The 16070-nt window shown below is 43.1% G+C and overlaps 1 protein-coding gene across 12 annotated transcripts in view; it reads left to right on the forward strand.

Moving 5' to 3' along the window:
• NRXN3 (neurexin 3) overlaps window positions 1–16070 on the forward strand; it is a 2205897-nt gene that overhangs the window by 2149451 nt on the left and 40376 nt on the right. For 4 of the 12 annotated variants that reach the window (XM_078659992.1, XM_078659988.1, XM_078659989.1 and 1 more), the window contains one exon: window positions 4317–4395. In XM_078659992.1, coding sequence (XP_078516118.1) covers window positions 4317–4395 — 79 coding nt within the window. Of the gene's footprint in view, window positions 1–4316; window positions 4405–16070 lie in introns of all 12 variants that reach the window. The other 8 variants (XM_078659991.1, XM_078659982.1, XM_078659984.1 and 5 more) reach the window with 2 other exon arrangements.

Genomic DNA, 16070 nt, shown 5'->3' on the forward strand with positions numbered 1-16070 from the left:
GATGCTGCTGACCAAGAAAACCAACTATGACGCCGTCAGCACTGCCGCCAGTGACGCTGTGACCTGTACCGAGGCCGGAGGCACCCCTTGTGGAGAGCATGATGCCCCGCCCCACCTGCAGTTATTGGCCTCCCTGAAGCCAGCGCTTGCACCAATGCCATCACCGCCTACGCCAATATCCTGTTATCGCAGAGCCGATAAACAACATGGGTGACTTCACAAACTCATCGATGTCACATTGACTCACCGGAACTGATGCCTCACCGCAGATACTGCCTAATTTCCCCTTTCCTGGATTCGATGCCTTGCCCCCTCATGGACTCAACGCCTTGCCTCCCCCGTGGCAACCAGGGAACCAGCTTTGCCTTGGCAATGGAACCTGTCCTCCATCCATCATCCATTGACTTTGGTTCCAAGGTACTTTTGTTTGGGGGTCTGTGTGACTCCATGCCCTGCACCTCACACCTTGCGGTCGGCCCCGTAATTTGTATTCATTCCTGTCACAACGTCCTAATAGGCCCAGATGGAGCTATTTTGTTTCTACAAGTTCTGTTTTTGAAATAACTTTAGCGTGGTGTCCATTTGTGGTGTTTTCACTTTGTTACTGTGTGTTAGGAGTGCAAATACTTTACACATTGCTTTTGGGATAAGCCTGTCCACTCGTGCTAAGCTACCAAGGGGGTGAGCAGGAGTTATCTAAATTGTGTAACTCCCTCACTGTGACTAGAAGGAGGGGTCCCTACTTGGACAAAGGTGCATACCTCTGCCAACTAGAGACCCCCATTTCTAACATGCAGGAAATGCCATTGGCAGGTATTTCACATGCAAATTTTGTCTGGGGGTATAACCCATCCAAGTAAATTACACATTAGACTTGCGGGAGACTGGTAGGAGCAGAAAATGTCTCTTGAGAGGGGTTTTACAGTTCCCCATTAATAGGTACATGCCGCATTGCAATGCCTATATGAATAGCTGTGAGGTAGTCAAGAGATTTCTGAAGGCGGTAGAAGTACTTAATCAAATACCTTCCTGCTGCTGCATATCACGCTGTGACTCATGATCCATGAAGGGATAGAAATCTCATTATGGGTTGCGTCTCTGGTTAGAGCTGCAGTGATGTAGGTGGTATTAAGATGCCCCATGAGGAGGATGCTCACCACTGACATTGAGAATGTTTATCACTTGTTCTTGTCCGGTGGGAAACATGTAATGTTTTGCAGCCACATGCATTAATTTTACATTATTTTCTTTTTTTCTTCTTTTTTTTTATATATAGTGCACAAACCACTCAGTGGTGGCCTCTAGGGATTTTGGGGTTCAGTAACATATTAGACGGAGTGGGGAGCTACGACATTGTACATTTGTTAGAACCCATTGGTGGAGAATCAGTCAATCACTTAGCAGGTAAGTACAGCGTCTTAAGAAATATTCTGCCCAATACGCCTCCAACATGGTGACAAACCTTGGAGAAGAGTAGGGGTCCTCAGTGCCTAGAAGAGAAAACAGAAGCCGGTTCTAAGCCTTAGACCGAACAGGGTGGAAAGCATTATCATCAGAACTAGATATGAGGGAAAATTCCTGTTTGCAATGTCATTGAACACTATGCTCATTTATGGCTTAATTCTGCGTTAAGATTGTTATTTGTTGATGGTAAAAGCCTTTGTCGCATTGTTTACTCATCTATTCAATTCTGAGTAATATGACCAGTAACCTGGGGATGGTAAGGATTATTTTTCCCTAAAAGCAGAGAATAACATACTTTTTCTAGCTCTCTATTTTACTATAAAAAGTAGTATAAATGTTATGTTAACATTTTCTTATGTCACATTTTATTGCACTGCTATAGGGTATACCACAGCTGCAATATTTTATGACATTACAATGGATCACATTATTTTGTACTATAAACTACCTACCCAACCTTTAGGCCAGAAAAAAAAGGTTGGACAGTCAGATAATCAGATAATGTTACTTTGGCCTTTCCCGCTTTCCAAAATCTTTCTCTGCCCTCGTATACTCCACAGTACCTGAGGAGGTTAGCATAAGAATGTTCCCTTTCTAATAGCAGCATCATAAGCCCTGCCAGTGATGCCCAATAAAGAAGAGACTCCCTTAGCTCTTGCTGCAGTGTGGGATTTATAGGTCATCCCTTGATGCCTTTTCCATTATGCAGTATTTATACATTTACACATCCTTAACCATGGCTGTGAGGTAATTTACCTTACTCTTCTTAGAAGATAATGCAACAGGGCCTCCTGTGCATCATCATCAGCTCATGGTTGTTCTCTGGATGTGTGCATCTGTGTGTTTAAGCCATCTTAATGTGAGAGTAATTCATGACACTCCTGAAACGTTCCATGTCCCTCCAGATCTTTTGATGTTGAGGTCTACATGCTCATGTGTTTATGCATTTGTGCATGAGTGCCTATTTGTATTTTTCCACATTATGATTGAGTATGCTTCAACCAGGAGTGGAGAGATGGGCGTGTGTGTCTGTGCAATCTAACAGGTGTATAATTGTTTGCATTGGTGTGTGTGTGTTGTGGACTACTCTCTGGATATGTATCAGTATTGCTTTTGGTCTGAGTGTTTGGCTTTGTTTCTGTAAACCCAGAGGACTTTTAAGTCTCTTGCATGCAGAAGAGAAGGATGTGAAGCTTTGAGGAAGACAGCTGAGAACTTTGAAGACTTCCAGGGTGTAAGCATTGTAAAAGAAAAGATATAGCAAAATATTTAGAAGACAAGGTGATATATATGAAGGCACGATTTGTGACTGAAAGCGTACAAGCACAGGTGAATCACAAAGTTAAAACTGAGTAAGGTGTATGGAATAGGGCCACATGCGAGCAGGTTGAAGCTGAAGCAATTTAATTTGATCACAGATGGGTTTTGTTGATTGCTGATTATCAATAGTGGAAGCACCCAAATACCATACAGTTTCTGCAGTATTGCTATAAATTGGAAGCTTAGTAGTCTGGAGAGGTAAAATGGTCTTTATTTTCAACAGCGTTGTCTTCCTGTTTTCTAAGGCCTTGGGCATATGCAGTGCAATGTGCCAGCCTCCCACTGTGTCTCTGGGCAGAAGGACCAGATAGACTGTCATCAGCATACAAATTTGGGGGCCACTTAGAAGATCGCATTGCTAAGGAGAGGGTTAGAGACTGGAGCACCAGTGGCACCCACTACCCCTCACTCTACCGCACTTGTTGAGCTGTAGTATCCAAGGGAGCAGACCTACACTAGTTCAGTAAGGACCACTGACAGATTCCTCACCTAAGATGCAGGCTGCTGATCAAGTCATCTTACAGCATTATGCTTCCGTTTCCTTATCTGCAGACATTGGGAAGACTTAGAAGCAGGTACAATCTGGGGCTTTTTATGCTGCATGACGAATGTGAATTGTGGACTGTAGTTCTGGCACTATCTTTTTTGTTGGATCACATGACAATCGTCCCTCCGAACTTCAACACCTGACTAGGTTCCAGTTCTTCACTGAGGTTTCTGCATAATTTCATGACATCACCAGATTCTGAATCAGCCCTCTTCTCCCTGATTCTGTCCAAATTCTTTGGTGTCATTGTCATCCTATTTTGTAACAATTTCTTCTGTGCGTGATTGTAACCTTCTTCATAACACACCCGTCCTCAGAAAAGTACGCTTTTTATGAACTGAGTGAGGGATGTTTGCCCTCAGTCCAAACAGGAATCCAAACATAACAACGGAATATGCATGTATTGATGACTTGCCAATGCATCATATTCTGCAGAAGGGCTCTCCTGTTCTGTACATTTACAGATACAGAAACCGATGCAGTGATCACCTTTGTATTGCAGAACGTGCACCTTTCTGTAACACTATGGAATTGCCTGTGTGACAAAGAGAATTTCTTAAGTACCACTAACCCAATTACTCAATTTCACTTGTTGCTGTTTTGCTTTACTGCTAGTTTTTTGTGTAATGCAGCTTGTACCAAGTCACAGTGGAAAACTTGCTTTGTGCCGCCCTGAGCTCCACACCCCCATTCATGGCCTCCGGCAACCACATGAGCCTTTTCTTTATACTACATATGAGGTTCTCTAGTTCTTCAAAGCTTTGATGTAGGATGTTCTCAAACTATAACTTCGCAGAAAAAAATGCCTTTGCTTTCTGTTCTGAGCATTTCACGGCATCCCCAGCTCAAACCAGCCAGACTATTTTATAATTATGCTAGATGTAGTATGTATTGCAGAGTGTTGTGGGCATGAGGCTCTGACTTAGCACACGGCAATAAACTGGTTGGTAATATCCTCTATTTTGTTCTCCTTTTATCCCCAAAGCAGACATCAGATGACATTGTATCCTCAGCCGAATGCTCCAGTGATGACGAAGACATAATAGAATGTGAACCTAGCACTGGTAAGACAGGTCAGTTTGAATCTGCTTGCTATTTTTTGTTTGTAAATGCAATTGAGTTATATGTATATATAGATATGTGTGTGAGAGAGTATATTATACCATATATATGTATATATACATACATACATAAATACATACATACTGGTTTGTACAAAATAGCATCACATCCCATGGAGCTGCAGCTAAAACAAATTAACCCAACAGCCTGTCACTTTGAAAGGTGTGAAAACCAGAGCAAGTGCAGTTAAAAAAAATGTTATTCATGAATATTAAACCCAACCCAAATTGCAACTATTGAGCGGATTCCCAGAGGCACCCAAGTATTGCTTAAAAACATCTTAAAACATGAGCACAAGTTCATGAATTGCAAATTCTTCTAATCCCTTTAATTGCTGTGCAGCCGCGCCTTTGCGCGAACCATGGGATTCTGCATGCAGTTGACACAGACTCCATGTTCTTGCTAACGCTGCTTTCTGCATGGTGAGAGCACGCGCAGTGGGTGGGCTGTGGGGAGGGGGGAGTTTTGCCAGGCAGAGAGGCAGCGTTATCACTATGGCTGAGCCCTGTGTCAACTGCAGCGATGCTCCAAAATGTATCTTTGAAGGTAAAGTAACTGACAGAGGCCAGGGTTCACCAACCCGTCCCACGTACAGCTTAGAACCAGATACATTTTGAAATGTCTCAGCAGATTTTTAATTTAGTTATTTTTATGGATTTAATTTCTAATGGCGGGTGGGTATAAAATTTACAGCTGAAGGCCTGATGTCCCAGAGAATGCGGCTGTCTTTTTATCAGGCAAACTTTGGGACCCTTGTCATGAGCTGAGCATTGATGATGATGAACTGAGCATCAAGAACAGATATAATGGAATTTCTGTGTATTTAGAGTTTTATTTTTTATTTAATTTCTGTTTTACTTCTGTAGATGTGATAAAAAAGTTGTCAGCACATGAGTTGTTTTAATTTTTTTCTTCTCACTAAAAAAGGATACAAAATTGTGTTTCTGATCACCCAAGGTTTTAAAATAATTCGACTAACTGAAGGCAACTGACAATTTGAAAATAAAGAAGCTGAGCGATTTCCATTGCTCGTTCTACCAGTTCTCTGTGGTAGAATCGGACTGTTTTGAACCTGGCTGGCAATGTTGACTGGAAGTTATACAAGGAAAGAAGTGGAGGCTGACAAAAATGTGTATCAGGCCCCAGTGGTGGAATCCAGTTTGTGATGAAACCCAAATGTTGGGTTATCTAAAATGACTGTTCACTTGTACAAGATCACACCTAAAAACAAGTACCTGCGTGTCCAGGCTTCCTACGTTGGCATTCAATCTTTAGCAAATAGAAATGGAAAGACTGGACCTCTATAAAATTCCACTTTTTGCTATTTTCACTCGAAGGCCATTGTCCTGAAGCGTCGTTCTGTTCAGGTGAAATGGGTGAAATTCAACAGTTCTTTCTTCCTCTGCATGCATAGAAACAGTTTATGATTCACCTGCAAATTATGGCCATCAAGTAGAAAAAACTTGTAGGACGCCACCTCCTTTACTCCAAACTCACTGTGCGAATTTTCGAAAGTGTTCATGGAATTTCATAAAATTGCACAAACTACTCTGCAGATTGGCTGTTTTTAATTCATCATAGGGCTACTTTAGAGTACCACATTTTCATATTAAGGCTCTAAGTGAGAGCTTCTTGTTATGTTTTAGAATTTAGGGGCATATTTATGAGCCCCTTGCGCTGCCGGAGAAAACTCTTTGCGTGGCTTTGAATGGCCTCATAGATATGGAGTAAGGCAAGGCAGTGCAGCTCACTGCGTTGCTTACTCAGCTCTTGGGAGGCATTCCAGTGGCACTGCGGTGGGTGTTCCCACGCAGCACCCATGGATTTTGACGCTTCCCCAGATTTTCAAAACCATGTAAAGCTGGAGATGTGACAAAACCTTACGCCTGTAGAGGTGAGGCATAACAAGGGGAAATAACTTTATTTCTCCTCATTGTTTTCTCTTTCCATGTGTGCTGCATTTGGTAGCACACATAGAAAGATGAAAAAGCCTCCCAGGATTGTTTTTGTGCAGAAAGGTCCTCCTTCTTGCACAAAAACAATCCTGCCGACAACACAGGCACCCTTGCACTATGGTGCATGGGTGCCTGCATTGGCACTAGGCTGTCAAAAAGGTGCCAGCACAGGGGAAAAGGACAGAAATGTACTGTATTGGATAAATATGTGCATTCCTGCCCTTTCAGTTTGACATAGGGCAGCGCAGACAAGGTCTTGCTGCACTGCCCTACACCCAAACCCCATAAATGAAGGCTTTAGAGCTTCAAAGCAATTTGTGTTTGCAAAGCCTGCCGTACCCAAAATAAAAGGGCTGGCAACTAAGAAATGGCTTTCTTAAATGTACGAAACCCATTTTGCTTTTCAGTAACATGGTACCGAATTGCAAAATTAGTTTATAAAGACATAGCAAATCACTACTTGGAAGAGGCTCTCTTCAGTTCAACCTTTTCAAAACAGTAATTTGTTATGGTATTTTTTTTTGCTTTAATCCAGTCACAAAACATTGAAAAGTCACAAATCCGCAATTTGGGATCTAACACATTTTCAAAAGGGAAAGGGTCCCTTTGGGACTCCTTCGCCAATGTGAGTATAAAAAGAGTTTGTTGGGGCGTAAGCAGTGGTCAGGAGGACCACTGGCAACTCTCAAACAAACATAAACAAATATTTTCTTTTTAAATGCAGCCCCATTCACTTTAAGGAAAATGGGCTACATTAAATAAAGTTTACTTTAAAATGTGATCACAGATATGGCATTCTGCTAACCCCAGCAGGCCACTATCTTGTGATTGCATCTAATCATAGTGTGCTGCAATTTGCGACCTACCTCAAGAATACTGATGAGGTAGATCAGATTGCAACCTACTATGATTTAGAATTTTGTTTGTGAATCAGCCTAAAACAACATAGGTCGGTTCGTATAAGTCTCTTATAGTGACACAAAGTTAGTATGCAACAATTTTTAAAAATGGACATTTTACACAACATTTCCTTCATATTTACTCCTTCCGTAAGACTATGTTATGTTATGTTATGTTAAGAAGTCTTGTAGATCGCACAGCTGCCACAGCAAAGGGGCGTCCCAGCGCTAAGAGAATGACAGCAGCTGACAGCATAAGCCCAACATAATGAGAGAAAGAAAGAAGGCTCGTGAGCCGTTAAGTGCCATAGTGGCAGACAGAAGGGCATGGACTATGGTTCTCCAAAGTCAGTCCTTGAGGGCCGGATCCATGCCAGGTTTTTAGCATATCACTGTTCAGATAAGTGTAGTTATCATAATTAACCCTGGGCGTAGTGGGCGTAGTGGGGCTTCGCGGAGCTACGTGAAGTGGGCGAGAAACTACGCCCACCTCCGCACTCCGCGTAGCCCCACTACGCACCGCAGGCCTCCCTCCCGCCCTCCCTAAATACTTTAAATTAAAAGTGGAAAAGAATTAAAACGCACTTAACTTGCCCGCCGCTGCCCGCCGCTGCCCGCCGCTGCCCGCCGCGTCCCCGGGGCTCGCTATCTTCATGGCTGCCGTCTTGTGTACTAATGCGCATGCGCGGGCGACCGCGCATGCGCATTTCTCGTGAGAAATGCGCATGCGCGGCCGCTCGCACATGCGCATTAGACACACAAGACGGAAGCAATGAAGATAGCGAGCCCCGGGGACGCGGCAGGCAGCGGCGGGCAAGGTAAGTGCCTTTTAATTCTTGTACACTATTAATTTAAAGTATTTAGGGAGGGCGGGAGGGAGGCGGGTGGCGGCCAGCTACGCTCCGTCTGCGGAGCGTGCATAGTGCCGGATTCTACGCCTGCTACGCAAAATGCGTAGAAGCCGGCACTACGCACACTCCGTGCACGGAACGTAGCCGCCCGCCCAGGGTTAATCATAATAATCTGGCATGGATCCGGCCCTCCAGGACTGCCTTTGGAGAACCCTGTGTTAGCATTTCACTTTTTTTTAGTGTGTTAGACATCCTTCCTTCAAGAGGTAATAAGTCACAATCAGTAGTTCATGTCTATCACTTATCCCAAGATAAAATGTGGATGGTGACAGGGAACAGTGATCTTCAACCTTTTGAAGCCTTGAAATTAAAGCTGTGGTACACATAGCAAATAACAATATTTTCGACGTATTAATAATTTGTCCGATTCTCAGGGGACTCTAGGGTTTCTTCCCGTTTTCCTTTCACGTTATATTTGTTTCCCTCCTTTCTGGTGGCTGTTTATCATCCAGTGCAGCTTCCATATCCACTTTTTTAGGCACGTTCCCAGTTGAGGAGAACAGCTCACAAGCAGACTTAAGTCCCAATTCAATCACACCTGGTTGTAGATCTCTTGATGTGGATCATCAACTGATCCACACTTACGGTCCACTCTTAAATAGAACATGTAGGCAAGTAAGGTGTGGGCATCATTGAAGAGTATGAAACCACCACTGATGGAGTACCCATCTTTAAGGGAAAAGGTAAGTTAGCCTACGGAGTTAGAGTGCACAGTGGAAGAGACCTGCTTCCCTAACCTCTGTCAAAAAGGCAGTAAGTTTTCAAGTCCACAGGCTCTATTCTTACCTCTTTGGAGTAAGAACAACAGGGAATTGCTTTAAAACAGATGCTCCATAGAGATCAGTTTCACTTTCTATTCCAAATGGGGGTCCATTCTCGAAATGTGGCCCTATAGAGGGACATAATCCTGCTAATCAGGGTTCCTGGAGAGAATTACCTTGACTGGAGGATTTGCAACATCTAATACCACTTCGAAGCATGCCAAGGAAAAGGTGGCAGAGGAATGTTAACTTTGGGCCCTTTCCCTTTAGTTGTACCTAATTGGTAATTGAAAATTAGTTGGATAAAACCAAAGATGACACAAAGACTCAAAACCTTACAGAGAGACCATGTCAGGTTCGTCTGGAATGCACTTTCCCACTGTGTTGGCTGTTTTCCATGATCCGTGGGGCTTTGGCATCTGAGAATCTCTTCTTTATAGATCAGCAGAAATGGAAGCCTGATGTTCAGCATGCTTCTATCAACTATGTTGACGGATTGCATGTACCCTAGTTTAACCCTGGGCAGTGAAGTCCACTCCGCTCACGGAGTTTGCAGAGTTTTCCTATGTGGAGTTTTTTTCCTCGCTCGCGTTCGTCAACGTCCAGTTGGCAACCGCGAGACAGGAAAATCAACCTCCCGGCGAGATTTTTCCTCATTCCTGATTGTCAACATCAAGTTGGCAAACGCGAGCGTGGAAAATCAACATCCCGGCGAGATTTCTCTGCGCGGGGTTCAGGTTTCTCATTGCTAGTGGTCGCGTATGCTTGCGACAGATCGCGTTGAGAAACTGCCCGTTCATGTTGAGAAAGCTGCTGCTCGAGTAAAAGTATACTCGAGCGGCAGAAAAGGAAAGCAGGGGCCGCTTGCGCTGTGCAATTGTGCCGTTTGCGTTGATTGCACAGTGTGGACAAGCATCCGGCACTGTGCAATCAGCACAAACTGCATTTTTCTATTGTGCTCCGCCGCTTGCGGAGCTCCGCGTAGTGCGACAGAGGTTTTTTTGCACTTCGCAGAGTCTGCTAAGTGCAACTCCACGAACTGCGCCCAGGGTTACCATAGAGTCAGAATCATTTAAGAAATTACTTACTAGAAACCTGGAATGGCAGAGTAATCACATGGGTTTCTGTGGCCCCTTTTCTCTTTCTCCTATAACCCCATAGGCCCCTCTCCTTCTTTCTCTGCCTCTCTCTCTTGCAATCTCATTCTCTCTCCCTCTCGTGGAAAATCATAAAACTTCTTCTACCTTCCTGCTCTTTTCTGCGTCATTTCCCATCTTTGGCCTCTATGAGACTCTTCTCTCTTCGGGTCTGTTTTTGAGTGGGATGATGCTGGAAATTTTCCAATTTGTTGAAGAAGTATTACAACTAGAAACCTGTCCATGATATTCAAGGGATTGTGCAGTGGGAGAAATTCTACTGATGTATTCTCCCTAACATTATCACATCCTCTACAAATGGAGGCATTCTTCATTAGCCCTGAAGAGTAAATCCAGATGTATATCTCTAAAAATATTGGCCCTGAATTGTGACTCAAACTTTCCCACACAAAACCATGCCACCCTGACCACCAACTGTTTCCTCTAGTCTTGACTTCGACTGTTTATATATTCCAAGTACTGATATAGATGTACTTATACGGATTCTACTTCAGATTCCAGGTCAGCCACAACTATAGAATACAAAACAGAACAGACCAGGTCTCGGGATAGTGTCTACCCATGAGAGTTACCATGAACCAGGTAGGCGCATGTGTAAACAGATACTGCTGAAATACATCGGCTATAAACCAAACCCATCAGACCAGCCATTTGCTGGAGTTTACGTCATGTGGGGGTTCTAGCTGTACAGTCAAAACAAAACAAAAAACACATCGTTTTGCAACAGCACTGAATTACACACACACCATCACATGGATACACAGAAAAAACACATGGAAAGACAACTGCATGAATAATTTAAATTCTGCATTATAAAAGGAAGCATATTAGCTTTATCACACGGAGGCATTTCCTCCCGGTGATACTCACCCAGCTTTATGTGGGTGAAGACCTCACCTCACCCGGCAACCGCTCGGGAGCATGAGGCCCCGCTCTGTGGTGCAAAAAAGAGGAGCACCATTAGTACTCACGACTATTGTGTCTCACCTAATCATTTTACACATATAACTCAACTGACGTGTGCAAGAAACCCTACCGTCTACACTTAGTACTGTGCATTGTAAAGAGCTCATGGAACACTTAAAGCGAACAACTTGCGATATTACTCAAGTTTCCAAAGTATCAATCACCGGGAGGAAATGCCTCCGTGTGATAAAGCTAATATGCTTCCTTTTATAATGCAGAATTTAAATTATTCATGCAGTTGTCTTTCCATGTGTTTTTTCTGTGTATCCATGTGATGGTGTGTGTGTAATTCAGTGCTGTTGCAAAACGATGTGTTTTTTGTTTTATTATTAGGAAGAAGACATGCTTCTTTCCTTCCAGTGGGCTCATAACATCCCAAATTCCTGGTAGATATGCGACTTTGTTCAGTGCATCCTATTATTTTTTACTGTATACATTCTTGTAAGTTGCAGTAGCCATTGTTTATATCTAAGGTCCTGAAGAAAGCCGGGGGAATTCCCTAATGGGCTGAAACATGTCGACCGTTCAACAGCGCAGGTGGAAATTTTTCACTTTGGCGCATTTTTAATCTTGTCACATAGACTTTGATTGACACTTTTGTCCAAGTTTGAGTAGTCAATTTTAATTCTCATTTTCACAATCACGGTAGTATAGCACTGTATCCAGATTACTTAAAGATGAACTTCATGGCTATAGAGCTGACATTCATCCCTGCACCGGCATGATTGAGTCGGAAAGGGTTTTGACTGTACAGCTAGAACCCCCACATGACGTAAACTCCAGCAAATGGCTGGTCTGATGGGTTTGGTTTATAGCCGATGTATTTCAGCAGTATCTGTTTACACATGCGCCTACCTGGTTCATGGTAACTCTCATGGGTAGACACTATCCCGAGACCTGGTCTGTTCTGTTTTGTATTCTGTACGTTGTCAGCAGGGGAAGGAACAGACAGGTCGTTTAAACTCTCCCCTGGACCCTCCACACACCCTTTGTTTATCAGCCACAACTATAGACTTGCAGAAATAATGGGAATGGGGGTTACCATTTGAGCCCATCTTTAATGTTACATGTCATCTGTGCCACCAGGAACACTAGTGTAGAATTGCTTTTGCAACCCTTTGGATTCTGGATCTTTGAGGTGAAGTTGAGGTGCAGCAAGTCTTCAAGTCCGAGAATGTCTTAGGAAGTCAAAATATAGTTTAAGACTTAATAGTTCCTCTCTGGTGACATTGAGTCCTCTGGAACCCTTTCCCAAATGTATTACAGTTTTCTATCTGACTTAATACATGTTCTCCTCTGCATTCTCAATCAGTGAGCTCATTTTTTTCTTTCCTCTCTATGTTTTCTGTGCACAAGAAAGGAACACAGGAAAAAAGCTCAGTTTGGGACTGTGTGCAGGAAACATTTTTTTAAAGTCATAATTTTAAAAAGAGTCCATAATGTAAGAATATATAAAGTAGAATGTTTAGGATGTATAATTATTGTGTAATATTTTATTTTGAAATAGTTAGTTATAATAAACTAATTGAACTAAAGTTTTGCTGTAGAAACATTCAAAGAATCTGGGTTTCAGAGAAACCCTCTCTCTGTTAATTAACTCATGGCAAAACATTTTTTTAATTTACAGCAAAGACATGGAGTTGTATGGAGAATGGGGCTTCTCCTTCTTACTTATCTCCCACACAGACCCTGCTTAGACAAAGAACAGACTTAAAAAAAGTTACTTCCCTGCAACATGTCTGGCAAGTTCTGATAAATGCTTTTATGATGAGTGCGGCTGGGTCAAGTTCTGCGCAAGACCGTAGAGCAAATTATCATTCCTATAATTCTGTAAATGCTCATAAAAATAAGTAGAAGCGGCCACCCCACATTTCGAAATTGTGTGGACTAACAAGCTACAAAATCATAAATAACAAAAAATTGTTTATCCTGAGCAAATTCAATAACGTTCAAGAGTTCGTAAAGGTATAGTTGTTGAAAACGTCTTCTTTTAATTCCAGGTGTCCACTTCCTTGTTTCAGCAGAGTTACATCCAATAGTACATCATTACACTTAGTTGAAACAGTCACGGCCAGAAGACTAATGGATCCTAAGTGTAATTATGTACTATTGAAAGCAACTCTGCTGAAACAAGGAAGTGGACACCTGGAGTTAACTCTTGAACGCTATTGAATTTGCTCAGGACAAAGGCTTTTTTTGTTGTTCTGATAAATGGTAGGAATACACTCGTCCTTGGTACCTAATCCCGAAATTGACCAGACAGCGGAGATGCAGAAACTACTTCTATGAAGCATGGCTTTTGCAAACCAGATGTGGGGCAACCATTCACTACTTCTCTGCAACAGAGGGCTGCCCTGGCCAGTGAAAGGACAACCATTTCCTATTTTTCTGTAGCACAAATATGGCTTTGCTTGAAACATTACGTCCCTCTGACACTACTTTGCAGCTCAAATGCTAGTCTGGTCACATGGCGCACTGAAATAGAGCCAAACGTTTACATGTAATCATGTGCAACAGGCTTTTGCAGCAAATAATACAGAACGTCTGATAAAACAGGCATGTAGCTTCAAACAATGTACATGAAAAGGGTGGTTTTACTATCAAGGCCCTTTACTAAGAAACACAAGTTAAAGTGTTATGGGCTGACAGTGATCACGCGCTGTCAGAGGAGAAAAAATTAAATGGGCAACTGGAGTGATTTAGTTCAATTTTTTTTGTAGTTTCTAAACAAGTCATATAATTCCTAGGTGTAGCGGTGTGTAAGTCGATGACGTTTCAACCTGACAACTACTTGAGGGTCATCATCAGGGCAATGGAATTCATCCTGGCACTTAGTGAGAGACTCTGAAAGGATATGGTATTAAAGCCTCCTAAGGGACTGGATCTGAGATGCTGCTGGACACGTACACTTATGGTTGCTGTGCTGCTCCTTTCTACCTAACTTGCTTCTGCTCCTGTTGCTTACTGAAGCAAACATCATTGTTGGGTCCCATTGAAGCTGTCACTTCGGCAGCATGCCACCACATTGTACGATTCTGCCCAACCAAATTGTTGTCCTTGAGATCTTCTGGCCTAGCCACACCAACTTAGATACAGTACTGTAAAAGACTCAAATGCCATATCCCTTCAGACCCTCTTACTATATGACTGTATTAATTCTCTTGTCCTGATGATTGCCCTTGAGTGATGTGACCTTATGTTATATGATGATACAGTTGTGAAATATATGTCTAGACTAGACACTTGGAAATATATTGGAATAGAGCCCCTGAGTTGTTCATTTATTTTGGTGTTAAGTCCTTACTAGGGTACGTGTCTTTTTATTTTTCCTACATCACTTTGTTAGCAGTAAAATCACCTACCACTTTACTGGTAGCTACCTGGTAAAGCACCTTGATAATTAAAACACCCTTTTTACATGAACTGTTTGAAATGAATGTCTATTTTATCGGACTTTCTGCATTCATTGTTACAAAAACTGCTTTTGCTAAGTTATAATATTTATATACGACTAGTGTGAACCACTGCCATAGCCAGCAAGAAAATTACCCTTTGCAATTGCTCCAAAGCATGCCAGACTTATCTAGATACATGGCAGTCCTTTAACACTTATGTAAACCAAAATTTAGGGTTGCATTATTGGATCCGACTTTTCCATATGGAGGGAATGCCATAGATCTATCTATGATGCATCGCTATGTAGCAGTGGTAAGAGCGGTGGGGCCGGGTGGGGAACTTCGACAGACAACAAGGGAAAATTAATTATTTTTTTAATTTTCCCTTGTGGTCGTCTGTCGTATAAAGTAAAGTAAAGTAAAGTAAGTATACTTGTAAAGTGCACTGTTACTCCATCTCGGAGTGTCCTGGCGCTGTATACCGCTGGGGAACCCGTCCTGGCTTTCCCTGTGAGATGGTCCCTCCTGGGCACCTCCAAGGTGCAGCCAGGCATCCCCGGCGCTGATGGGACCTGCCAACCTGGCCCCAACGCTCTAACCTGCACGGGCCGAAACTGCCGCTATGGCTGCGATGACAAGGGCCGTGCTAAAGGTAATTCTTTGAACCTTAGGACTGCCTTGAGAGAAGGAGCAGCCTTATTCTGCTGGTGTGAATGACCAAAAGAGGACCACTTAAAGGTACTTTTCCGCAGCCCTGTTCAAATATGACCTGATAGTGGACTGATCGGTCTCACCTGCAGCAAGGGCCAGGCACTGTAAAATAGAGAGCAGCTTGCAGAAACTTCTCTGTTGTACAGGCTCTTTTAAAGGAGACCAGGATAGCCTTGTTGTCTCAGCAGTGCAGGTCTGTCTTGGCTGGAGACAGGCAGCTTGAAGCTGCTTCTCTGTAGCTAAGGCCAAGCTACACTTTATATATGGGAACCCTTTAATCCCTGGAGTGCTGGTCTGACATGCCAAGTTTGAAAATACATCTCAGTATACATCTCAGATGCAAAGCCTTTCATCTCAGGAGTGCTGGTCTGACATGTATAGATAGAGGGCAGCTTGAAGATACATCTCTAGTGCACGTGCCAGGCTGAACCACATAGATGCGAAGCCTTTCATCTCAGGAGTGCTGGTCTAAGATGCCAAGCAGAGGGCAGCTTGAAGATACATCTCTGTAGCACAGGCCAACCTATACAACATAGATGCAAAGCCTTTCATCTCAGGAGTGCTGGTCTGACGTGTATAGATAGAGGGCAGCTTGAAGATACTTCTCTAGTGCACGGGCCAGGCTGAACCACATAGATGCGAAGCCTTTCATCTCAGGAGTGCTGGTCTAAGATGCCAAGCAGAGGGCAGCTTGAAGATACATCTCTGTAGCACAGGCCAACCTATACAACATAGATGCAAAGCCTTTCATCTCAGGCGTGCTGGTCTGACACATCCAGATAAAGGGCAGCTTGAAGATACTTTTCTATGGCACAGGCCAGGATATACCACTCAGATGCGAAGCCTTTTATCCCAGGAGTGC

Source organism: Lissotriton helveticus, chromosome 9 (genome assembly GCF_964261635.1).
Source record: "Lissotriton helveticus chromosome 9, aLisHel1.1, whole genome shotgun sequence".
NCBI classification, from domain to species: Eukaryota; Metazoa; Chordata; class Amphibia; order Caudata; family Salamandridae; genus Lissotriton; species Lissotriton helveticus.